Raw genomic sequence first — 26,958 nt, 5'->3', positions numbered from 1 at the left:
CCCCCACATTAAGGAGTACCCACCCCCCTTTCCTCCACCACTAAAAACATGTACAATAGGCCAGAAAGAACGTGTGTGTGTGTGAGTGGTCAGAGGGGCTGAAGGCACTGGTTGCCCAGGCCAGCTGTGGCTACAATAGTAGCTTACTGAGTCTGCAGTGACTGATGAGGTTTTTCTTCTTCTGCACAAACACAGGAGTCGGTCTTGTTATTTACAGTGTGAAAGTCTGATCCAAACAGGGGAACCGTGATCTTCTAGAACACTCTGAGAACAGACACCTCGAGGGCCAGATGTTCTGCTCACATCAATAATTACAGGCACATTACGCAACATTTGTTGCAAAATAAAAGAGTAAAAAGGTGATATTTGTGAGTCTGAAGCTGTATCCGAATGTCCACCCTCGTCCCTAACCCCTCATTCACTACACAGGCCGCACTACATAGTGACTATATAGTCACTATATATTCACTATATATTCACTATATATTCACTACATAGTGACTATATATTCACTATATATTCACTACATAGTCACTATATATTCACTATATATTCACTATATATTCACTACATAGTGACTATATATTCACTATATATTCACTACATAGTGACTATATATTCACTATATATTCACTACATAGTCACTATATATTCACTATATATTCACTATATATTCACTACATAGTCACTATATATTCACTACATAGTCACTATATATTCACTACATAGTCACTATATAGGGAATAGTATGGACATTCAGATACAGCCTCTGACCTGCAGTGACACAGAGGCCGTTGATTATCGCGACCTTTGACCTTTGCTTCAGTCACGCCGCCTCACGGACGCTCCAGGAACAAACCTCCCCAACAACTGACCCTGAGTGTCCAGGAGACCACTGTGATGGACCACTCACACAGGGGCCACTCACACAGGGACCACTCACACAGAGACCACTCACACAGGGACCACTCACACAGGGACCACTCACACAGAGACCACTCACACAGAGACCACTCACACAGGGACCACTCACACAGAGACCACTCACACAGGGACCACTCACACAGGGACCACTCACACAGAGACCACTCACACAGAGACCACTCACACAGGGACCACTCACACAGAGACCACTCACACAGGGACCACTCACACAGGGACCACTCACACAGAGACCACTCACACAGGGACCACTCACACAGGGGCCACTCACACAGGGACCACTCACACAGAGACCACTCACACAGGGACCACTCACACAGGGGCCACTCACACAGGGACCACTCACACAGAGACCACTCACACAGAGACCACTCACACAGGGACCACTCACACAGGGGCCACTCACACAGGGACCACTCACACAGAGACCACTCACACAGAGACCACTCACACAGGGACCACTCACACAGGGGCCACTCACACAGAGACCACTCACACAGAGACCACTCACACAGGGACCACTCACACAGAGACCACTCACACAGGGACCACTCACACAGAGACCACTCACACAGAGACCACTCACACAGAGACCACTCACACAGAGACCACTCACACAGGGACCACTCACACAGAGACCACTCACACAGGGACCACTCACACAGAGACCACTCACACAGAGACCACTCACACAGGGACCACTCACACAGGGGCCACTCACACAGAGACCACTCACACAGAGACCACTCACACAGAGACCACTCACACAGAGACCACTCACACAGGGACCACTCACACAGGGACCACTCACAGAGACCACTCACACAGAGACCACTCACACAGAGACCACTCACACAGGGACCACTCACACAGAGACCACTCACACAGGGACCACTCACACAGAGACCACTCACACAGAGACCACTCACACAGAGACCACTCACACAGAGACCACTCACACAGGGACCACTCACACAGAGACCACTCACACAGGGACCACTCACACAGAGACCACTCACACAGAGACCACTCACACAGGGACCACTCACACAGGGGCCACTCACACAGAGACCACTCACACAGAGACCACTCACACAGAGACCACTCACACAGAGACCACTCACACAGGGACCACTCACACAGGGACCACTCACAGAGACCACTCACACAGAGACCACTCACACAGAGACCACTCACACAGAGACCACTCACACAGAGACCACTCACACAGAGACCACTCACACAGAGACCACTCACACAGAGACCACTCACACAGGGGCCACTCACACAGAGACCACTCACACAGAGACCACTCACACAGGGACCACTCACACAGGGACCACTCACACAGGGGCCACTCACACAGGGGCCACTCACACAGGGGCCACTCACACAGGGACCACTCACACAGAGACCACTCACACAGAGACCACTCACACAGGGACCACTCACACAGAGACCACTCACACAGGGGCCACTCACACAGAGACCACTCACACAGGGACCACTCACACAGAGACCACTCACACAGAGACCACTCACACAGGGACCACTCACACAGGGACCACTCACAGAGACCACTCACACAGAGACCACTCACACAGAGACCACTCACACAGAGACCACTCACACAGGGACCACTCACACAGGGACCACTCACACAGGGACCACTCACACAGAGACCACTCACACAGAGACCACTCACACAGGGACCACTCACACAGAGACCACTCACACAGGGACCACTCACACAGGGACCACTCACACAGAGACCACTCACAGGGACCACTTACACAGGGACCACTCACACAGGGACCACTCACACAGAGACCACTCACACAGGGACCACTCACACAGGGGCCACTCACACAGGGGCCACTCACACAGGGGCCACTCACATAGAGACCACTCACACAGGGCCTTTACCCCCGTCTTAACCGAGCACTTGTTCTCCAGTTCGGCTTTACCCAAATCTAAAGCTTCTCGACGGCTCTTTTGCCACTTTTTTGCTTTTAGATTTGGCAAAGCCGTGGGAACCCAGGGTGCTGAGGGGGCTGCAGCACCCCCTGGTGGATAGTTTGGGAACAGCAAGCAATATTAACCCCTTACCTTCCACCTGAACAGAGCACTGTCTCTCCAGTTTGGTTTTACCCAAATGTAAAAGCTTATTGGAAAAAGTGTAAAAAAAAAGAGAAAAGGAAGCGACAAAAATGTGACAAAAATTATTTAATAAAAGACAAAAAATAAATAAAAAATGTGAAAAAAAATAAATAAAAAATGTGACAAAAAATAAATAAAAAATGACAAAAAATAAATAAAAATTGACAAAAAATAAATAAAAAATGTGACAAAAAATAAATAAAAAATGACAAAAAATAAATAAAAATTGACAAAAAATAAATAAAAATGTGACAAAAAATAAATAAAAATGTGACAAAAAATAAATAAAAATTCCATCCATCCATCCATTTTCTTCCGCTTTATCCGGGGCCGGGTCGCGGGGGCAGCAGTCTCAGCAGAGATGCCCAAACTTCCCGATCCACACACACCTCCTCCAGCTGTTCTGGGGGGACCCCGAGGCGACACCAGGCCAGCTCGGAGACATAGTCCCACCACCGTGTCCTGGGCCTTCCACGAGGCCTTGTCCCACTAGGACATGCCTGGAACACCTCCCGCGGGAGGCGACCAGGAGGCATCCGGAACAGATGCCCGAGCCACCTCAGCTGGCTCCTTTCGACGTGGAGGAGCAGCGACTCTACTCCGAGCTCCTCCCGGGTAACTGAGCTCCACACCCGATCTCGGAGGGTGCGCCCAGCCACCCTGCGAAGGAAACTCATTTCGGCCGCTTGTATTCGCGATCTTGTCCTTTCGGTCATGACCCAAATCTCATGACCATAGGTGAGGGTGGGAACGTAGATCGATCGGTAAATCGAGAGCTTTGCCCCGACTCAGCTCCCTCTTCACCACGACAGACCGATACAGCGACCGCATCACTGCTGACGCCGCACCGATCCGTCTGTCCATCTCACGCTCCATCCGTCCCTCACTCGTGAACAAGACCCCGAGATACTTGAACTCCTCCACTTGAGGTAAGGACTCCCCACCGACCTGTAGAGGGGAAGCCACCTTTTTCGGGTGGAGAACCATGGCCTCAGATTTGGAGGTGCTGATCCTCATCCCGGCCGCTACACACTCGGCTGCAAACCGCCCCAGTGCGTGCTGAAGGTCCTGGTTCGTTGGAGCCATCAGAACAACATCATCCACAAACAGCAGAGATGAGATCCTGAGGCTCCCAAACCGGACACCCTCCGGCCCCTGGCTGCGCCTAGAAATTCTGTCCATAAAGGTAATGAACAGAACCGGTGACAAAGGGCAGCCCTGGCGGAGACCAACACGCACCGGGAACAGGTCTGACTTACTGCCGGCAATGCGAAACAAGCTCCTGCTGCGGTCATACAGGGAACGGACAGCCCTTAACAGAGGGCCCCGGACCCCATACTCCCGGAGCACCCCCCACAGGGCACCACGAGGGCCCCGGACCCCATACTCCCGGAGCACCCCCCACAGGGCACCACGAGGGACGCGGTCGAACGCCTTCTCCAGATCCACAAAACACATGTGGACTGGTTGGGCGAACTCCCACGAACCCTCAAGCACCCGACGAAGGGTGTAGAGCTGGTCCAGTGTGCCACGACCAGGACGAAAACCGCATTGTTCCTCCTGGATCCGAGGTTCAACTATCGGCCGGATCCTCCTCTCCAGCACCCTGGAGTAGACCTTACCGGGGAGGCTGAGGAGGGTGATCCCTCTGTAATTGGAACACACCCTCCGATCCCCCTTCTTAAAGAGAGGGACCACCACCCCGGTCTGCCAATCCAGGGGCACTGTCCCCGACCGCCACGCGATGTTGCAGAGACGTGTCAGCCACGACAGTCCTACAACATCCAGAGACTTAAGGTACTCAGGACAAATCTCATCCACCCCCGGAGCCACCGAGGAGCTTTCTCACCACCTCGGTGACTTCAGCCCCGGTGATGGGCGAGCCCACCTCCGAGTCCTCAGCCTCTGCTTCCTCATTGGAAGACGTGACGACGGGATTGAGGAGGTCCTCGAAGTACTCCTTCCACCGACCGACGACATCCCCAGTCGAGGTCAGCAGCCCCCCACCCGCACTGTAGACAGTGTTGGTGAAGCACTGCTTCCCCCTCCTGAGGCGCCGGACGGTTTGCCAGAATTTCTTCGAGGACGACCGATAGTCTTCCTCCATGGCCTCCCCGAACTCCTCCCAGACCCGAGTTTTTGCCTCTGCGACCACTCGAGCTGCAGCACGCTTGGCCTGCCGGTACCTCTCAGCTGCCTCAGGAGTCCCACAAGCCAACAAGGCCAGGTAGGACTCCTTCTTCAGCTTGACGGCATCCCTTACTTCCGGGCGCCACCACCGGGTTCGGGGATTGCCGCCGCGACAGGCACCAGAGACCTTACGGCCACAACTACGAGCAGCCGCATCGACAATGGAGGAGGAGAACAGGGTCCACTCTGACTCCATGTCCCCAGCCTCCCCCGGAATCTGGGTGAAGCTCTTCCGGAGGTGGGAGTTGAAGACCCCACTGACAGAGGGATCCACCAGACGTTCCCAGCAGACCCTCACAACACGCTTGGGCCTGCCAGGTCTGACCGACTTCCTCCCCTGCCAGCAGATCCAGCTCACCACCAGGTGGTGATCGGTTGACAGCTCAGCCCCTCTCTTCACCCGAGTGTCCGAGACACGCGGCCGGAGGTCAGACGACACAACTACAAAGTCGATCATCGACCTCCTGCCTAGGTAAAAAATTGACAAAAAATAAATAAAAAATGACAAAAAATAAATAAAAATTGTGACAAAAAAGAAATAAAAATGTGACAAAAAATAAATAAAAAATGTGACAAAAAATAAATAAAAATTGACAAAAAATAAATAAAAAATGTGACAAAAAATAAATAAAAAATGACAAAAAATAAATAAAAATTGTGACAAAAAATAAAAAAAAAATGTGACAAAAAATAAATAAAAAATGTGACAAAAAATAAATAAAAGTGTGTCAAACTCTGGCAAATTTGAGATGAAAAAGAATGTGAAAAAGTGACAACGAGACAGCGATGTGAGGAAAAGGATGTGTTTTGTATGTCTTGACTATGAGGCGTTCCTCTGCTCTAATATGCTGTAAGCGCCAGGTGAGAACTTTTTAGATTTGGGTAAAGCCGAACTGGAGAAACTGTGCTCGGTTAAGGCGGAGGGTAAGAGGTTTATAAATAGGAAATATGCGCAGAAAAAGCGTTTTGGGGGTACATTTTGTCTCTCAGCACCCCCTAACTAAAATATCTTCCCACGGCTCTGAGATTTGGGTAAAGCCAAACTGGAGACGACGTGCTCGGTTAAGGCGGGGGTTAAGAGGTTAAATGCGTGAACGCTTCGCTCTCTTCGCGTTTTTCCTTCTTGGGGCTTTTATTGTGAAGGGCGGAGCGGATCCGGCGCGCCTCCGTTCCGCAGAGGTGACGCTGCGCTCGCGGGGCTGCAGTGCGGACAAACAGCGGCTCCATCATCCAGGATCCACGGCCCCGCGCGCAGGACGACGACGACGAGACCCAGAGCAGGGAGTCGAACCCGGGACCGGCCCCCGCAGCAGCAGCAGCAGCACCGTCGCGCCGCGCGGGACCGCACCGCTTTTCTGTCCGCCCCGGTTCTCGAGCGGCAGGAAGGCGAGGCAGGGGGCGGTGGGCTGCCATCGCTGGGGCGGGATCTGCCTCCCCGTGCGGGTCTCTCTCCTCCCGGACCCCCCCCCCCCCCACCTGGACCTGACGGACTGACGGGCCCCGCCGCGCGAGGAGGAGGCCCGGCGCGCGCGCGTTGGAACAGTGGGGTTTCTGGACACGAGCAGCGCCGTGTGCCGGAGCCGCGTGCCAGATGAAGATCACCAAAAGGCGGAAAGGGAGCGGACGGTGCGCCAGGTACGGGCCTCCCATCACCCATCGCCGTCGTCAGCATCATCCTCACCAAACCCCACAGGCCTCGGGGTGCGCGTGTGCGTGCGCGTGTGCGTGCGCGTGTGCGTGCAGTCCCGGTTTAGCCCCTGTTTAGCGTTGATTTCTGTGGTTTTCCGCGTGAGGGGACGCTTTGGCTCGGCCTGGCCCGTGTGTTCTCACTCACACGCGCCTGTCCTCCTCCTCTGGCCCTGGTTCAGCCTCTCTCTCTTTCTCTCCAGCTCAGGACTTCTCTGTATTTTGGCACAGAACGATCCCCTTTCTCTGCTTTTTACGCGTGAAGTGACGCGTTTTACCCGCTTCTGTTTAGACCTGGTTTGAACCTTCAGCCCGGTCATGTTTCAGCCCTGGTTTGTGTCTGGACTTTCCTCTTGTCTTAGCCCCGCATTCCCCTGTTTTGACCCGCGTTCCTCGCCCTGGAGCCGCTCTTATCGGGCAGTAACTCACCCCGGGGTCAGACCTCGCCTCTGGGCCGCTCGGATCATGTTTTACTCTCGGTTTAGCCCCTTGTATCGATCGTCCTGTCCCGTCCTGTAGAGGCCATTACTCACGTAGCAGCTCCGCACTGCCCCTGCCTTTAGATCCCCATCACCTTCAGCTCCGGATCAGCCGCTTTACCCCCTCTTTTAGCTCGAGTTTACCCCGTGTTTAGCCCGTGTTTGGTCCATGTTTGGTCCTGCTTTAGCGCAGACCGTTTTCTGCTGACCCAGGCGCGCGCGGTTCACAGGGGACTGCTCATTTTACACTCCAGCCTCCGGGCGCGCGCACCTGACCTCGCTCACCTCAGCTCCAGCCCCAGGTTTAGTCCGTTTCAGACCCTTTACATCCGGGCTACGGGCACAGAAGCACCGGCGAGAGATGCAAGAGAAGAGCGTTTGCGCTTGGCGTCACAAATGAGCCCCGGTTTTGCCCCGGTTTGGTCGTGTTTTTGCCGTGTTTGAGTCCCCGGTGCAGCCCCCCCCTTGGCCCGGACACCCTCCCTGTGTATCCCCCCCAATGCCACTTTACACCCACAGCGAGGCCGTTTCTGTGGCTCGTCTTAAGGCTGGGATTGTGTTATTATTAATCGATGGCTGAACAGGATGTGGAGCCGCGCATGCGCAGTGCCGGCCCATGACTGTGCACTGCAGAGGAGGGCCGCAGCGGACGAGCCTCAGCCAGGACTTACATAAGATCAGGAGCTCACTTTAAAGGCCCAGCAGGGGGGGGAGCTGTTTAGGGTGAGATCCGGGACTTCAGGACCATGGACAGAGGCGCGCGCGCGGGGCCCCGTGTGTTTAGGTGAACGCGCTGAGGTGTTTGGGGGGGGGGTGCAGGCTGTTGTGATGGAACTGCAAATCCCAAAGGCTGCAGGTGTTTAACTAAGGTTTTTTTTTTCTTTGTTTAACCTCTTAACTCCCGCCTGAACCGAGAGCTTTTTCTCCAGTTCAGCTTTACCCAAATCCTGCGGGCCAGTGTAACGACTCATTTGAAAGCTAAGACCTACAACTAAATTGATATTTTTCCTCACGTTATCAGATTTTTTTTTTCATCACTTTTTTTGTTTGGGCAGGCGTCTCATTTTTGTCAAATTTTCGTTACTTTTTTGTCAAATTTTTCGTTTTTTTTGGGTCAAATTCTTATCACTTTTTTGTCCATTTTTTTCTCAATTTTTCGTCAAAGTTTTGTCCATTTTTGTAATTTTTTTGTACATTTTTTGTAATTTTTTTCTCAATTTTTCGTCAATTTTTTCTCAATTTTTCGACAAATTTTTGTCACTTTTTGTCGTTTTTTTTGTAAATTTTTTTGTAAATTTTTTGTAAATTTTTTCTCACTTTTTTGTCACATTTTCATCATTGTTTTCGTCTCAGTTTTGTTGCTATTTTCACACCTTTTTTCCAGAAGCTTTTGGATTGGGGTAAAGCCAAACTGGAGAAAATGTGCTCGGTTCAGGTGGGAGTTAAGGGGTTAAAAGATTGACGACACAAAAGAACCTCGGGGCGGTTTTTAACCCCTTAATCCCCGCCTTTACCGTTTTACCCAAATCAAAAAGCTTCTTGACTGGAAAGTTTTAGGTCTCATTTGAAAGCTAAGACCTACAGAACTCATCTAAACGTCTTCCTGGTTTGTGTTTTCACACTTTAGTCGGTTTTGTTGGATTTTTATCATGTTTTCGATCATTTTTGTCACGATTTTGTCACAATTTCAATGCGTTTATAAGCGTTTTGGCCACATTTTGTTTTTTTTAGAGTGATATAACAATGATCAAGCTTTAACCCCTTAACTCCCACCTGAACCGAGCACATTTTCTCCAGCTTTACCCCAATCCAAAAGCTTCTGGAAAAAAGCTGTGAAAATAGCGACAAAACTGAGACGAAAACAAGGATGGAAATGTGTAAAAAATTTACGAAAAATGTACAAAAAATTGACAAAAATGGACAAAAAATTGACCAAAAAGGGAGAAAAATTTGACCAAAAAAAAATTATCGAAAAATTTGACAAAAATCATGAAAATTTGACAAAAATGAGACGACTGCCCCACAAAAAAAGTGATGAAAAAAAATCTGATGACGTGAGGAAAAAGATCAATTTAGTTTTGTAGGTCTTAGCTTTCAAATGAGGCGTTACACTGGCCTGCAGGATTTGGGTAAAGCTGAACTGGAGAAAATGCTCTCGGTTCAGGCGGGAGTTAAGAGGTTAAAAATATGACCAAAACGAAAAAAACAAAAAAAAACTTGATGAAAACACAACCAAAAACGTGACAAGAATAACGACCAAGGAGCTTAGATTGGTTTTCTTGGTCTTAGCTTTCAAATACACTGACCTAGAGGATGCACAGTGAGCTCCAGTCGAGAGAAGTTCAGGAGAAAATGCACTTGGTGAGGGCGGAGGGGAAGAGGTGAAAAAAAGTCAAGGCAAATAAAGAGGGAACTTTAAAGGGATGTTTCAGGATTTCTGACACAGGGCCTCATTTCCTCGTTATCCAGAGTGTTGCTTGTTTTTATTCATGCAGTTCTTATATTTGAAGAGGTAAGCGGTGCTAGGCTAATGCTAGGCTAATGCTAGGCTAATGCTAGGCTAGAGCAAGGCTTTTATTTATTTTTTAGGTTAGTGCTAGATCGTATGCTCCGGAGGGACGGTCTGCTGTGATTTTGTGTAGATCTATGAGTTGGTTTGTCTAAAAATACAAATAATCCTAATCCTAATCCTTAAGGTTAACCCCTTAACTCCCGCCTGAACCGAGCACATTTTCTCCAGTTTGGCTTTACCCCAATCCAAAAGCTTCTGGAAAAAAACTGAAAATAGCAACAAAACTGAGACGAAAACAATGATGGAAATGTGACAAAAAAGTGATGAAAAATTGATGAAAAAGTGGCAAAAATGTCACAAAAATGTCACAAAAAATTGATAAATAATTGACCAAAAAATGACAAAAAAAAAATTGATGAAAAAAATTCAAAAATGTGACAAAAAATGACAAAAAATTGATTCAAAAATGACAAAAATGTGATAAAAAAGTGACAAAAAAGTGACAAAAAATGGATTCAAAATTGACAAAAAAATGACAAAAATGTGATAAAAAAGTGACAAAAATGTGACAAAAAATGGATTCATAATTGACGAAAAAATGACAAAAATGTGATAAAAAAGTGACAAAAAGTGACAAAAAAATGGATTCATAATTGACGAAAAAATGACAAAAATGTGATAAAAAAGTGACAAAAAGTGACAAAAAAATGGATTCAAAATTGACGAAAAATTTACAAAAATGTGACAAAATGTGACAAAAAAAGTTACAAAAATGAGTTGAATACCCAACAAAAAATGTTGGAAAAAAAAAATCTGATGACGTGAGGAAAAGATCCTCTCGGTTCAGGCGGGAGTTAAGAGGTTAAGCATTTCCCTGGCCCTAACCTTAATTTGTGCCATGATATATGATATGATGTATATACATTTTCACAGCAGACCGTCCCTCCGGAGCATACGATCCAGCACTAACCTTTTTTTTATTGAACAGAAATGTAATTACAAAACAAAAGTACTGCAGAGGTGCGTGTGTACATGTAAAACACACATTCACACGTTTAAAGGTCAGGAGGGAGGCGTAGAACCAAAACACAACGAACATAGAGGAAAAAAACAAAACAAAAAAAGGGAAATACAGAAAATAAAGTCGTAAATAAAATAGATCAAGACAGAATAAGGGGATTTCTGAATCAAGTCGTTATAATACAGGATGATGTATAGATATAGCATTTACTGTGTTGTGGTATTTGCAGGATGCATTATGGGCTTTCTGATTGGCCACAGTCTTTATTGTTCTGAGATACTGAGTTTGTTTATGAAATGAAGTCCATTTGGCTTTGTTTGTGCCCACTTAGTATAATGGTGGATGATAGTTTGCGTCAGAAGGGAATGCTAGTGCTAGGCTAGTGCATGTCTATGGTAACTAGTAGCCTGCTTTAAAAACCTCTTCAGAATCCCAGGCTCGTCCTCCAAACGTTGCCATGTCTGGTTTGTAAAAAGCTCCTTTGTGAATTCCACGTGTAGTGATGCGGCTGCAGGTAAACAAACGACTGTAGATCCGGTCACCGAGCAGATCACTCCGCCGCTGCGTAGCTACAACCAGGAAGCTGATGCTGCTCAAAGATAAGGTCTTTTAACCCCTTAACTCCCACCTGAACCGAGCACATTTTCTCCAGTTTGGCTTTACCGCAATCCAAAAGCTTCTGGGAAAAAAGCTGTGAAAATAAAGACAGAACTGAGACGAAAACAATGATGGAAATGTGACAAAAAAGTGACGAAAACATTGACAAAAAAGTGACGAAAAATGGACGAAAAATGACACAAATGTTATCCAAAAAAATTGACAAAAAATGATGAAAAAGTGCCAAAAATGTCACAAAAATTTGACAAAAAATTGACAAAAAATTGATTAAAATGTGACAAAAAATGACACAAAAAATGACGGAAAAATGACAAAAAAAACCCGACCAAAATGTGACAAAAAATGGAAAAAAAATGAAGAAAAAAAATTACAAAAAAGTTGCAAAAATGAGTTGAAACCCCCCCCAAAAAAATTGATGGAAAAAAAATTCTGATGACGTGAGGAGAAAGATCCATTTAGATGAGTTTTTTAGATCTTAGCTTTCAAATGAGGTGCTACACTGGCCTACAGGATTTGGGTAAAGCTGAACTGGAGAAAATTGAGTTAAGAGGTTAAATAATAAAGAAAATATTGAGTCGACACAGACATTTCTATGGTTAGTCTGGTGTGATAAGTGATTTTCCTCAGGTGCTCTGTGCTCGGGTCGGACTGTTATAGAGCTCCACAGTCCCGCCTCCTCTCCACAGTCCCGCCTCCTCTCCGGTCCGGAAGTAAAACCCCCCCTTGCTTTGAGACTGTATTGATTTGGAATAAAGTCTTTAACTCTTGGGCTGAATCCAGCTCTGTGGTTCTAAAGCGACCGCAGAGTCAGACGCAGGTGAAAAAAGCACGTCTGAGATCCATCTGGTTTAACTGCGAGCCTTCGTCCTAGAACTACATTACCCAGGATGCTCGGGAGTCCCATGATCTACTACGAGGCTTTTGATTGGTGGAGCTTCACATGTTTATTTATTGTAATGTCGACAACATATTATAAACAATGTATTCAAACATAATGCAGGCAGAGAGTTGACGTTTTATCCATGTCTAACACTGAGAGTAAGAAAAACGTTAAAGAAATGTTCCCAATGATCCAATTAAACGAACCACCATCATTTTGATTCACATTAGCAGATTCAGATTGTTTAACCCCTTAACTCCCACCTGAACCAAGCACATTTTCTCCAGTTTGGCTTTACCCCAATCCAAAAGCTTCTGGGAAAAAGCTGTGAAAATAGCAACAAAACTGAGACCAAAGCAATGATGGAAATGTGAGAAAAAAGTGAGAAAACATTGATGGAAAAGTGGCAAAAATGTCCCAAAAATGTCCCAAGAAATTGACAAAATGTGACAAAAAAAAAGACAAAAATGTGATAAAAATTTGACAGAAAAATGTCAAAAATGTGACCAAAAAATGACCAAAATTTGATTAAAAATTGACGAAAATGACAGAAATGTGACAAAAAATGACAAAAACAATGTCCAAAATGTGACAAAAAAAGAAAAGAAATTACAAAAAATTGATTTAAAAAATGACAAAAAATTGATTAAAAAAAAAGACAAAAATGTGACAAAAATGTGACAAAAAAAAGACAAAAATGTGATTAAAAATGACAAAAAGTTACAAAAATGAGTTGAATGCCCAACAAAAAAATGATGGAAAAAAAATGTGATGACGTGAGGAAAAAGATCCTCCATAGACATGCACTAGCCTAGCACTAGCCTAGCGCCACTAAACTTTTCAAATATAAGAACTGCATGAATAAAAAACAAAAAATCTCCATAAATCAGCAACACTCTGGATAACTTGGAAATGAGGCCCTTTGTCAAAACTCCTGAAACGTCCCTTTAAACCGGATTCAGACTAAACGTAGCTCGATGGCACAGTGGTTAGCGCTCGTTGCTTCACACTTAAACGGTCCCGGGTTCGATTCCCACCCAGACTTTGTGTGTGTGGAGTTTACACGTTCTCCCTGTGTCTGCATAGGCTTCCTTCGGGTACTCCGGTTTCCCATAACACCAAAACATGCACAATAGGTTCCCCTCTAGGGGCCAGGACTGCCCTGAAAAACAGCTTCTTGATCTCAGTGGGACTTTCCTGGTTAAATAAAGGTCAAATGAAATAAATAAATACATGATTCGTCAGGTTTTGTGGTTTTGGCAACATTTGTGTCTATTTTGCTGCTGAATATTGAGATTTCCCCAAATTCTGCCGATAAATCGCGATATTTTGCGATACGATACCGAAACTTAAGATTTGGGTAAAGCCGATCTGGAGAATATGTGCTCGGTCAAGGTTTAAAGGAACAAGACACCGTTTTCACATACTGAGATATGTTCTCACCTTAGACGAGTTCATGTGTACCTGTCTGGTCTTCACGCGTGTCCTCAGTCACGTTAGCACAGACGGCGTTAGCATTTAGCCTCTCCTGCTCTGTAGCTCCAAACCAGGTGGAGATAGAAGCTACCGAGCTCTTCCACGTTTTTCATATTAAACAATGTGGATTTTCTAAGCGGATAAAAGCCAGGAGTAATTCGACATATCTTCACTTTACTGCGCGGATGTTGAACTACTCCTGGTGGAAGAGCTCGGTCACTTCTATCTTCACCTGGTTTGGAGCTATAGAGAAGGAGAGGCTAAATGCTAACGTTAATAACGCTGAACACAAGACAGGTACACATGAACTCGTCTAAGCTCAGGTAAGAACATATCTCAGTCTGGAAAACACTGGCCTGTTCCTTTAAAGTGAACTTTACTGATCCCGTAGGGAAGTTTGTTTATTTGACCCATCAATGTAAACTCCACATCCAGATCAGCACCACGGACAGCGCCGGCACCGGAACCAACCCTGGGACTGGTTTAAAACAGTGGGATGTTGAACGAGGGACAAACGTGAGAGAAGCTAAACTATTACTTCAAATGAAAGTATTTGAAAGTACTGAAGTATTCAAAAGTACAAGCCCGCTTAAACAAGTGTTAAATACCTGATGAAAATGTGTCTGAATCGCCCTCTGTAAACACGACGGGGACAAACCTTCAGAGACAGAACATCTGCACAGCGCCACCTGCTGTTCGCTCTCAGCACAAACACTACTCGAAAATCACTGCAGCCTTTGGTTTTTGGGTTTACACAGTAACCGCTCAGATCGATCTCAATTTGACATGAGGGAACTGTGGCCCCTCGTCTGACGTGCAGCTGTTTAATGCAGGGACGGACAGATGTGGGTCTTATTTTAGATTTCCTTCCGATGGGAAAACACTCGACAATTAGGGAAACTCTCCTGTAACGGCGCCCTCTTGTGGTCTCTGTGGGCGTGGCTCGTTGCAACGGCGCCTCTGTGGGCGTGGCTCGTTGTAACGGCGCCTCTGTGGGCGTGGCTCGTTGTAACGACGCCCTCTTGTGGTCTCTGTGGGCGTGGCTCGTTGTAACGGCGCCTCTGTGGGCGTGGCTCATTGTAACGGCGCCTCTGTGGGCGTGGCTCGTTGTAACGACGCCCTCTTGTGGCCTCTGTGGGCGTGGCTCGTTGTAACGACGCCCTCTTGTGGCCTCTGTGGGCGTGGCTCGTTGTAACGGCGCCCTCTTGTGGCCTCTGTGGGCGTGGCTCGTTGTAACGGTGCCTCTGTGGGCGTGGCTTGTTGTAATGGCGCCCTCTTGTGGTCTCAGTGGGCGTGGCTCGTTGTAACGACGCCCTCTTGTGGCCTCTGTGGGCGTGGCTCGTTGTAACGGCGCCCTCTTGTGGTCTCAGTGGGCGTGGCTCGTTGTAACGGCGCCCTCTTGTGGTCTCTGTGGGCGTGGCTCGTTGTAACGACGCCCTCTTGTGGCCTCTGTGGGCGTGGCTCGTTGTAACGGCGCCCTCTTGTGGTCTCTGTGGGCGTGGCCTGTTGTAACGGCGCCCTCTTGTGGCCTCTGTGGGCGTGGCTCGTTGTAACGACGCCCTCTTGTGGCCTCTGTGGGCGTGGCTCGTTGTAACGGCGCCCTCTTGTGGCCTCTGTGGGCGTGGCTCGTTGTAACGGCGCCCTCTTGTGGCCTCTGTGGGCGTGGCTCGTTGTAACGACGCCCTCTTGTGGCCTCTGTGGGCGTGGCTCGTTGTAACGACGCCCTCTTGTGGCCTCTGTGGGCGTGGCTCGTTGTAACGGCGCCCTCTTGTGGCCTCTGTGGGCGTGGCTCGTTGTAACGACGCCCTCTTGTGGCCTCTGTGGGCGTGGCTCGTTGTAACGGCGCCCTCTTGTGGCCTCTGTGGGCGTGGCTCGTTGTAACGGCGCCCTCTTGTGGCCTCTGTGGGCGTGGCTCGTTGTAACGACGCCCTCTTGTGGCCTCTGTGGGCGTGGCTCGTTGTAACGGCGCCCTCTTGTGGCCTCTGTGGGCGTGGCTCGTTGTAACGACGCCCTCTTGTGGTCTCTGTGGGCGTGGCTCGTTGTAATGGCGCCCTCTTGTGGCCTCTGTGGGCGTGGCTCGTTGTAACGACGCCTCTGTGGGCGTGGCTCGTTGTAACGGCGCCTCTGTGGGCGTGGCTCGTTGTAATGGCGCCCTCTTGTGGCCTCTGTGGGCGTGGCTCGTTGTAACGGCGCCCTCTTGTGGCCTCTGTGGGCGTGGCCTGTTGTAACGGTGCCTCTGTGGGCGTGGCTTGTTGTAACGGCGCCCTCTTGTGGCCTCTGTGGGCGTGGCTCGTTGTAACGGCGCCTCTGTGGGCGTGGCTCGTTGTAACGACGCCTCTGTAGGCGTGGCTCGTTGTAACGGCGCCCTCTTGTGGTCTCTGTGGGCGTGGCCTGTTGTAACGGCGCCTCTGTGGGCGTGGCTTGTTGTAACGGCGCCCTCTTGTGGTCTCTGTGGGCGTGGCCTGTTGTAACGGCGCCCTCTTGTGGTCTCTGTGGGCGTGGCCTGTTGTAACGGCGCCCTCTTGTGGCCTCTGTGGGCGTGGCTCGTTGTAACGGCGCCTCTGTGGGCGTGGCCTGTTGTAACGGCGCCTCTGTGGGCGTGGCTCGTTGTAACCGCGCCCTCTTGTGGTCTCTCTAGGGAAACTCGGGGAGGGCTTTGTCGCGCTCAGGATTCGTTGTAAGCCGACAGGTTTTCCGGGAGCTCAGAACTATGGTGAGCCCCGTCTCCTGCGGCGCCCCCTGGTGTCCGCCGCCGACACGGTCACGGCGGCCGCGAGGGAACGCCGGGGGCAGCGGCGCCGCTCATACAAGCGTGTGGGTCACTGCTGGAGAGAGCTGGGCGTTGTCATGGGGACACGTTTATCGTCAGTGATGAGAAATGCGCTAAAAACACTTACAGACTTTTTATATACAGATTTGATTCACAGACATGGTTTTCAAAATGTCCCATTGTAGTTTTAGATGATTCTTCTCTGGCCGGCGTTGTTAAAATCTTAAGTAAAGCCGTAAATCTCAACAGAAACACTGATGCTCAGAAATCCACATATCAAACATAAAACAAATGCTGATTTAACCTCTTAACTCCCGCCTCAACCGAGAGGATCTTTTTCTTGTTGGGTATTCAACTCATTTTTGCAACTTTTTTGTCATTTTTTCATCAATTTTTTATCACATTTTTGTCATTTTTTTTGTCAAATTTTTGTATTGTTTTTTGTCCCATTTTTTACCACATTTTTGTATTTTTTTTTGTAACATTTTGTCATTTTTTCGACAATTTTTTATCCAATATTTTGTCATTTTTTTGTCACATTTTTGACACTTTTTCGTCCATTTTTTGTCAATTTCTTGTGACATTTTTGCCACTTTTTCAGCAATTTTTCAACGTTTTCTCACTTTCTTGTCACACTTGTCACAAACTGGAGAAAATGTGCTCAGTTCAGGTGAGAGTTAAGGGGTTGAATAATATGCTATATGTTTATATGTGGAAAAAATTTAAAGGCGCCATGCTGAGACCACTCATACAGCCGCAATGATCTAAAACACTTTTTTACACAGAAGTCGATTCATCCATTTTGCCTGATTTAAAAATCTGAATTTCCTCTGTTTGATGGAATGTTTGTAAATATTAAAACATGGCTGTCTCCCCTTTAAGAAAACATGAATGTAAAAGCCCAGCTCTCTCCCAGTGACCTCACATGACCTCGTGTGACCAGCTGCTGCTCCTCGGGCCTCGCTTTGGCCTCGCGCTCGGACCGTGTCGGCTCCGGAGACCCGGCCGCGGCGTTTAAACTGGCTGAAATCTCTGCAGAAAGAACAAAGAAAAAAAAAAAAAAAAGAAAAAAAGCCTGTCATTCCCAGAGCGTCCAGCGGGGGGCGGTGTGGCGCCGCTGGTCGCCCTGGAAACGCAGCGCGCCTGAGCTGTGCATGAATCACATGACATGGCCCTGCATGGAACGGCATGGAACAGCAAGGACCGGCTCCAGGCACGTTAGCACTGTTAGCGCCACTGTTAGCAGCACCGTTAGCTTTGTTAGCTCCACTGTTAGCAGCACCGTTAGCTTTGTTAGCTCCTCTGTTAGCAGCACCGTTAGCTTTGTTAGCTCCACTGTTAGCTCCTCTGTTATGTCCTCTGTTAGCTCCTCTGTTAGCTCTATCGTTAGCTCCTCTGTTAGCTCTATCGTTAGCTCTTCTGTTAGCTCCTCTGTTAGCTCCTCTGCTAGCTCCTCTGTTATGTCCTTTGTTAGCTCCTCTGTTAGCCCCTCTATTAGCTCCTCTGTTAGCTCCTCTGTTAGCTCCTCTGTTAGCCCCTCTGTTAACTCCTCTGTTAGCTCCTCTGTTAGCCCCTCTGTTAGCTCCTCTGTTAGCTCCTCTGTTAGCTCCTCTGCTAGCTCCTCTGTTATGTCCTCTGTTAGCTCCTCTGTTAGCTCCTCTGTTAGCTCCTCTGTTAGCTCCTCTGTTAGCTCCTCTGTTATGTCCTCTGTTAGCTCCTCTGCTAGCTCCTCTGTTATGTCCTCTGTTAGCTCCTCTGTTAGCTCCTCTGCTAGCTCCTCTGTTATGTCCTCTGTTAGCTCCTCTGTTAGCCCCTCTATTAGCTCCTCTGTTAGCTCCTCTGTTAGCTCCTCTGTTAGCCCCTCTGTTAACTCCTCTGTTAGCTCCTCTGTTATGTCCTCTGTTAGCTCCTCTGTTAGCCCCTCTGTTAGCTCCTCTGTTAGCTCCTCTGTTAGCTCCTCTGCTAGCTCCTCTGTTATGTCCTCTGTTAGCTCCTCTCTTAGCTCCTCTGTTATGTCCTCTGTTATCTCCTCTGTTAGCTCCTCTGTTAGCTCCTCTGTTAGCTCCTCTGTTAGCCCCTCTGCTAGCCCCTCTGTTAGCTCCTCTGTTAGCTCCTCTGTTATCTCCTCTGTTAGCTCCTCTGTTAGCTCCTCTGTTAGCTCCTCTGTTATGTCCTCTGTTAGCCCCTCTGTTAGCTCCTCTGTTAGCTCCTCTGTTATCTCCTCTGTTAGCTCCTCCTTTAGCTCCTCTGTTAGCTCCTCTGTTAGCTCCTCTGTTAGCTCCTCCTTTAGCTCCTCTGTTAGCTCCTCTGTTAGCTCCTCTGTTATGTCCTCTGTTAGCTCCTCTGTTAGCTCCTCTGTTATGTCCTCTGTTAGCCCCTCTGTTAGCTCCTCTGTTAGCTCCTCTGTTATCTCCTCTGTTAGCTCCTCTGTTAGCTCCTCCTTTAGCTCCTCTGTTAGCTCCTCTGTTAGCTCCTCTGTTATGTCCTCTGTTAGCTCCTCTGTTAGCTCCTCTGTTATGTCCTCTGTTAGCCCCTCTGTTAGCTCCTCTGTTAGCTCCTCTGTTAGCTCCTCTGTTATCTCCTCTGTTAGCTCCTCCTTTAGCTCCTCTGTTAGCTCCTCTGTTAGCTCTATCGTTAGCCCTATCGTTAGCTTGTGTTTTTGCTCCTCGTATGATCTGTTCACGTGTTTTTTTCTCAAAGCTGCAGAACTCGGTGAAGAAACAAAACCAAAAACAATAGTTTTTCATACAGTGCATTTTTTCACAGTGTTGTGGTGACATCATAGAAATACCTTTAGGCGTATGAGCCTGTTCCGACAAATGTGTACATTTCGTTAGCCAACGACTCCTGGACTGGTTAGAATTGAGTGTTCTATCCATTTACATCATTTCTATTGTATTCTATTCTATCTAAGATCATATTTGTGGCCACTGGATGTGAATCCGAGCCACAAAATGCAGAACTGAACTGAATTTGGGTTAGCATTTAGCTCAGACACTTTTATACATTCATTAATGATTGATAACCAGGCTTTGACCTCAATGTGGTTGATGGTTGAACAGCTGAAAACATCTGGAAACTGTCTGCAAAAAACTAAAGGCTCATTCATACTTCCTTAAGCGCAATAACTTTGCTCACTCCTGGAACTGTCACCAACCAATGATCCTGGAGCTCTGGTGTCGGGGGCTTCGTGCTCCTTCTGAGAGACCAACAGGTCAGAACCATGAGGCCGTCCTTCTGTGGACCCACCACCTGCAGGGGGCGCTATGAGGGGCTGGTCCTGTGTGATTTGGGCAGCTCCAACGGCTGCCCCCCCGACCCGGAAACAGACAGGTGGAAGATGGATGGGAATGTCTTCAGTGACAAGGCGTTTCCATGGTTGCAAGGCAAAAATGACTTCCTTTTGTTCATACAGCTCTCAGGGAAAAGAACAAAATGACAAAAAAAGTTCTCTGCGTTTTATGAAGTATGAATGAGCCTTAAAAGTGACATAATGCAGCTGATCTCCATGGCAACGCAGGACAGCCAGTGCCACAGACAGAAGGAGAGGCGGCGCCGGCGTTCTGTCCAAACATATGTGAACAGTACAGGCAAGCTAGTGCGTCAATGTATGTTCCCTTTAGCCGTTAGCAATTAGCCGCCAAACATCGCAGAATTTGAGCAATCCAGATGTTTCCAGCTGTTGATCGAAGCCTCGTTTGGAATAAATCGTTGCAAGTTACGGGACTAAGGCTGGGTGCTGTTACATTTTATCGATACCAGAACTTAAACGATACTTTGTCCACGATACCGATACCTTACACTAAAATATTGGTCAAATAGAACCTTAAAACAGATTAATAATGTTTTTCCTTTTCCTTCCATTTCATTTCTTTTACATTTGTATCATTTGTTTGCTTCCTTTAAAGCAGCACTAAGTAACTCATGCCCCTAGAGGCCATCAGCGCCACTGCAGGTGTCGTACATGTTGTGTTTTTTACTCTTTAATTGTCCGTGAGAGTAAATACTACACTGACAGAAAAGACAAAGGGACAGAGGGATATTTTTTATTTACACTTTTTCACTCAAACGTGGCTGTAAATACTGTTTAAGTGGCGCTAGCCCACAGTTAGCTTTGCCCGTTAGCCTGTTAGCTTCTTCTTTGTGATTCCATTAGTGTGTATTGGTGACTCCGCCCGGTGGCAGGAAAGTTGCAAATGTGGTTTTGTTGCCAGAGACACCAGGGGGCGATGAAAGACCCCCCAATCATCCCTTTAACACTTGTATTACCCCCAGAGGGAAGACGGGGAGGATTTATTAAGGTAAACATGTTACTTAGTGCTGCTTTAACTACGAAAGGGCATAAACATACAATTTTTACATTTTCCTAATGTTATCTCCATTTTAACCCCCATTTTGTTTTTTTCTAACATGTTCCACTTTCTCTCAAATTTCCCCCCACATTTTCCTTACTTTGTTTCCCTTTTCAACACCAACAGCTTCAAAACTTTAATCTAAAACTACATCTTTTTCTGTACCTGCTTTCGATAGATACAGACGCATCTCGTCATAGAAGGGGGCGTGGCTTCACCAAAGGGGAAAACACAATCTTTGGGAAACACCATTTTTTAGTCTTTTTATCCATTTTCTGGCAAAACATAAACTTATTTATCACATAAATAAAGTCAAGTCTAAATCGGGTCCATATGGATGTTTATTCACAGCAGATTGTTCAGTAGAAGCGAAAAAACGGCAGTCGTAGCAAGCATTAACTAGCGTTAGCATTAGCCCGATGCTAACATGTAGCATCATGTTAGCATTCTCCTTTATTTATGTATCTATGGGCTGTAGAACCACTTTGCTCCTCTCCTTGTCTTTGTATCTTTATTTTGTAGAAAACTATATTCATAATTCAGCATTTGTTTAAGCCATTACTGAATAATTAGAGAAAGTTTGGATTTTTTTCTAAATTGTTTTCCCCCTTAACCTCTTAACTCCCGCCTGAACCGAGAGGATCTTTTTCCTCACGTCATCAGATGTTTTTTTCCATCATTTTTTTATTGGGTATTCAACTCATTTTTGTCACATTTTTTTTCATTTTTTCGTCAATTTTTTAGCATATTTTTGTCACATTTTGTGGCATTTTTTTTTGGGCTTTTTTTGTCCAATTTTTTATCATATTTTCATAATTTTTTTCTGTCACATTTTGGTCAATTTCTTGTGACATTTGTTTGACATTTTTGTCACTATTTCATCAATTTTTCATCACTTTTTTGTCACATTTCCATCACTGTTTTCGTCCCAGTTTTGTTGCTATTTTCACACCTTTTTTCCATAAGCTTTTGGATTGGGGTAAAGCCAAACTGGAGAAAATGTGCTCGGTTCAGGTGGGAGTTCAGGGGTTAACTTTTTCAAACACGACCATATATGGGCAATCCCAGAGATGCCGTCTGTATCTACACTTTTACTTTCTCGCTCCCAGTCGTACCTACACCTTTGTTTCGATCTTGGCATCGTTAAACAGCATCAGCCCGAGTTCTGACGGACAAAGAGAGAAAAACCCACGCCGGAGCCAGATCACAGAAATAAACGTGTTGATCCGAGTGTGAGACTGAGGAGGAAGCTCAGCGTTCAGTCACACTTACACAGAAAACACATTGACTCTTCGCTGACGAACGCCAGCGGGAGGCGCCACTCACGCGCTCGGCGACAGCGCCTTCCCAAACGAATGCCCTTTTTTTACTGAGAAAACATGCACTGTATGAGGAGGCGAAAACGACAACGGAGCTTTTGTTTTCATCAGACCAATCATGACTTTACATGTGTCACATTTCGGTTCTTCTTTTCTTGTACATTTCAGCCGACTCTACACAGTTGGGCGCGATACTGCCCCCTACAGATCATTTCTCTCTTTGATATTGACCTTTCGCAACCGTCGCTAACTGTTATTCTCCAGAAATAGAAGAGAGTGGAGCTGCTTTTTCCTCTTCGAAAGCTGAAAACAAAACAGAATCAGTGCCTGCGAACCTGGCTCTCATTCCTCCAGGAAGTATTCATCGAAGTGAAGCTAAATGTGTCGACTGGACTGGGTTGAGGACGTTTCAAAGAAGCTTCTTCTCAGCTCTTGTGGTCGGGATGTGAGGCTGAACCCAAGCTTGAGGGGCTTATACTGTAAAAGACTGACCACACCCACTTATTCATGTAGTTTACAGTATCACAGTGAGTAAGTCTTTGTTCTGCTCTGCTGCTGAGGCGAAGTGAACCATCCTAAACTCGACCAAACCCAGTCCAGTTGACGATCGAAGCTTCACTACGATGCTGACTTGTAAACCATGGTCAGACTCGTTTACCAGCCGTCCTGTCCAGCCGATGGAGGAGCTTCACCTCCACAGGACAACGCTCCAACTAAACCTAAACCTAACCCTAACCCTAACCCTAACCCTTAACCTAAACCTAACCCTAAACCTAAACCTAAACCTTAACCTTAACCTAACCCTTAACCTAACCCTTAACCTAACCCTTAACCTAAACCTAAACCTAAACCTAACCCTAACCCTAAACCTAACCCTAACCCTAACCCTAACCCTAAACCTAAACCTAACCCTAAACCTAAACCTAACCCTTAACCTAAACCTAAACCTAACCCTAACCCTAAACCTAACCCTAACCCTAACCCTAACCCTAAACCTAAACCTAACCCTAAACCTAAACCTAACCCTTAACCTAAACCTAAACCTAACCCTAAACCTAAACCTAAACCTTAACCTAAACCTAAACACACCTAAACCTAAACCCACCTGAACCTAAACCCACCTGAACCGAGCACTTTTTCTCCAGTTTGGCTTTACCCCAATCTAAAAGCTTCTGGAAAAAATAGCAACAAAACTGAGACGAAAACAATGATGGAAATGTGGCAAAAATGTCACAAGACATTGGCAAAAAATGTGACAAAAATGTTACAAAAAAATGACAAAAAATTACAAAAATGTGACAAAAATGTGACACAAAAAATGACAAAAAAATGACAAAAATGTGACAAAAATGTTTCAAAAAAATGACAAAAAATGACAAAAATGTGACAAAAAAAGGACAAAAAAATGACAAAAATGTGACAAAAATGTTACAAAAAAATGACTAAAAAATTACAAAAATGTGACAAAAAAATTACAAAAATGTGACAAAAAAATGACCAAAAAAATGACAAAAAAGTTACAAAAATGAGTTGAATACCCAACAAAAAAAAGATGGGAAAAAAATCTGATGACGTGAGGAAAAATATCCTCTCGGTTCAGGCGGGAGTTAAGAGGTTAAAAGAGACACACTCAGCGTCTGCCTCCCCGCTATGGCATGTGTTAAACTCCACTTCTTGACGGCGTTGGCGACAGTAACTAAGGGGGCGGGGCTTTTGCGAAAGGTCAATTGTATGAGTCAAATATGAGTCACTTTTTCTTGGGTTTATGCAACGTGGTTATTTATATTCCTGGCATGTTTATTGAGTCTATAGACATGTTTTATACAGCAGTATTTATCTGCATTTATGAGCGTTGTCCTGGATAAGTCTGACAGCAGGTGGCACCATTCTCCTGTAATACAAGTAGGTGAATGGCACCCTTTGTAGATGACACATGTAAAGACAAAACTCTTCTGGTCTGATGGAAACACATTCTCTGAAATGATTTTATCGTAGGAATAAGATCTTGCGGAGTCAAAAACGATGCTTTGGACGATTATAGACGACGTGTCGGTTCTCGATCTTCCAGGTATTCGACAGATCTCAGAACACTGACCTCGATGAGAACAGTCTGGGCGGGTTTGGGCTTCGCTGACCGATGTCTTGACTTGAACTGAGCATTTCTGACTGTTACTCATCCATAATAAGTAATCCTCGTGCAGCTAAAGGCCGGGAGCATGTGTTACTTTCAAAGCCAGGCGGTTCGGCTGAATGGAGATGTTGGTTTTCTTTTGGATCGCTCTTTGGATTTCGGAGAGTCCAGGTCTCTTCTGCTTCTTGGTGCAGACATGATATTTGCTGCGGTTTCTGCAAATACCATCACACACCACGCACTCAGCCCCGCCCCAAAACCCTATGAAACCCCACCCCCAACCCCCTATATAACCCCACCCCAAACCCTCTGGTTCCCATGTCCTCCCTGTATCGGACAGTTTATTTTGAAGTTTTGTTTTCCGGTGTGGAGCGCTTCCTGTTTGGGAGGAAGTAGGAAATGTTCAAATAGAATAGGGCGGGTGGGTTCTACTTCCTCCCAAACAGGAAGCGCTCCACACCGGAAAACAAAACTTCAAAATAAACTGTCCGATACACTCCCCTTTAATCTCCTGCCCCTCCCTCCTCAGCCCTGACCCCTCCTCCTCACTCCTGGCCCCTCCCTCTTCAGCCCTAGCCCCTCCCTCTCAGCCCTGGCCCCTCCCCCTCAGCCCCGGCCCCTCCCCCTGCGGCCTGTAGCCTGATCAGCTCAAACGAATGGCTTCGTTTTGGCAGCGGCCGTTTCTAATGCCTGGAATAATGTTTGACATTAACATCGCTGTGACCGACTGTCTCCGCCGGATTCGTACGCATCACGGGTCCGCCATGTTGGACAGCTTTGTACGGCGACACCACGTGGACAAAATGTATCTGTTTATGCACTAAGAAACACTCGCCCGCTTATTACTAGTTTAATATTGTACAAAAAGGGCGAGGAAAAGACATGTCCCTGTGGGCTTCCCATTGGAATTACATGGTGGTTGGGACACATATTAGACAAAATGGGAAATTTGAAGAACAGTGAGTCATGACCAACGGCTGAAGGACAAAACAAATGGATTTTCAATACTAGATACCTTTAATAAGAATGAAAACACAGCTGTTTTTATTGAGTTAGCAAAAATGTGACAAAATGTGAAGAAAAAAAATACAAAAATGTGACAAATTTTTTTATAAAAAATTGATGAAAAATGACAAACATGTGACAAAAATGTGAGAAAAAAATTACAAAAATGTGATAAAAATTTGACAAAAAAATGACAAAAACGTGACAATAAATTACAAAAAATGACAAAAAAATGCTAAAAAAATGAATGAAAAATGACAAAAAAATGTCAAAAAAATGACAAAAATGTGACAAAAATGTGACAAAAAATTACAAAAATTTGATCAAAATTTGAGAAAAAATTGATGGGAAATTTGAAGAAAAGTGAGTCATGACCAACGTCTGAAGGACAAAACAAATGGATTTCCAATACTAAACCTTTAATAAGAATGAAAACACAGCTATTTTTATTGAGTTAGCAATTATTTGAATCAAAAGGGTGCCATGCTGAACTCCCATACACCCGCTGGGTCACGAAAAGTTAAATTACGCACAAATATCAAGGTCATTTCCTGATAAAAGCTGCACAAAACACCTTTAACATCTCAGTTTTAATATCAAAGTAAAGAAAAGCGGTTAGTGCTTGTGCGTCAAAGGTCCCGGGTTCGATTCCCTCCTGGGCGGGGCCTTTCTGTGACAAATGACAAATATTTGATAAAAGATTGATGAAAAAATGACAAAAATGTGACAAAATGTGACAAAAAAAATACAAAAATGTGGTAAAAATGTGACAAAAAAGTTACATAATTTGACAAAAATGTGATAAAAAAATGAAAAAAAGAAAAGTTACATAAATGAGTTGACTAAAACAAGTGTTGAAACATCTGTTAACCTTTTAAATCCCACTTGAACATGTTTTCTCCAAATTCTCCCAATCTAAAAGCTTCTTCAAAACAAACGAGAAGAAAATGAGGACAACAAAAACAAAAAAGCGCAAAAAGTGACAAAAAAAAGCGACAAAAGAGCAATAAAAAATGACAAAAATCCAGCAAAAAAAAGATAAAAATCCAGCAAAAAAAGATGAAAATCCAGCAAAAAGAGACAAAAATCCAGCAAAAAAAGATGAAAATCCAGCAAAAAGAGACAAAAATCCAGCAAAAAAAGATGAAAATCCAGCAAAAAGAGAAAAAAATCCAGCAAAAAAAGATGAAAATCCAGCAAAAAGAGACAAAAATCCAACAAAAAAAGATGAAAATCCAGCAAAAAGAGACAAAAATTCATTAAAAAAAAGATAAAAATCCAGCAAAAAGAGACAAAAATCCAGCAAAAAAAGATGAAAATCCAGCAAAAAGAGACAAAAATCCAGCAAAAAATGACAAAAATCCAGCAAAAAAATGACAAAAATCCAGCAAAAAAAAAAAAAAAAAAAATCCAGCAA

The 26,958-nt window shown here is 45.9% G+C and overlaps 2 protein-coding genes across 2 annotated transcripts in view; both read left to right on the top strand.

Moving 5' to 3' along the window:
- Window positions 1-25,174, top strand: part of LOC306960436 (solute carrier family 22 member 7-like) — a gene marked incomplete at both ends in the record, with an annotated part of 70,376 nt that extends 45,202 nt beyond the window's left edge. Inside the window, one exon of the mRNA XM_079552866.1 lies at window positions 25,066-25,174. Within this exon, the coding sequence (XP_079408992.1) occupies window positions 25,066-25,174 (109 nt within the window). The remainder of the gene's footprint in view (window positions 1-25,065) is intronic.
- ttbk1a (tau tubulin kinase 1a) overlaps window positions 6,461-26,958 on the top strand; it is an 86,532-nt gene continuing 66,034 nt past the window's right edge. Inside the window, exon 1 of the mRNA XM_079554127.1 lies at window positions 6,461-6,927. The gene's annotated coding sequence lies outside the window, so the exon portion shown is untranslated. The remainder of the gene's footprint in view (window positions 6,928-26,958) is intronic.

The sequence above is a fragment of the Gobius niger genome, assembly GCF_951799975.1.
Source record: "Gobius niger genome assembly, chromosome: 3".
Taxonomy (NCBI): Eukaryota; Metazoa; Chordata; class Actinopteri; order Gobiiformes; family Gobiidae; genus Gobius; species Gobius niger.
The sequence above is the reverse complement of the archived record's forward strand: the minus strand, read 5'-3'. Positions and strand labels throughout refer to the sequence as shown.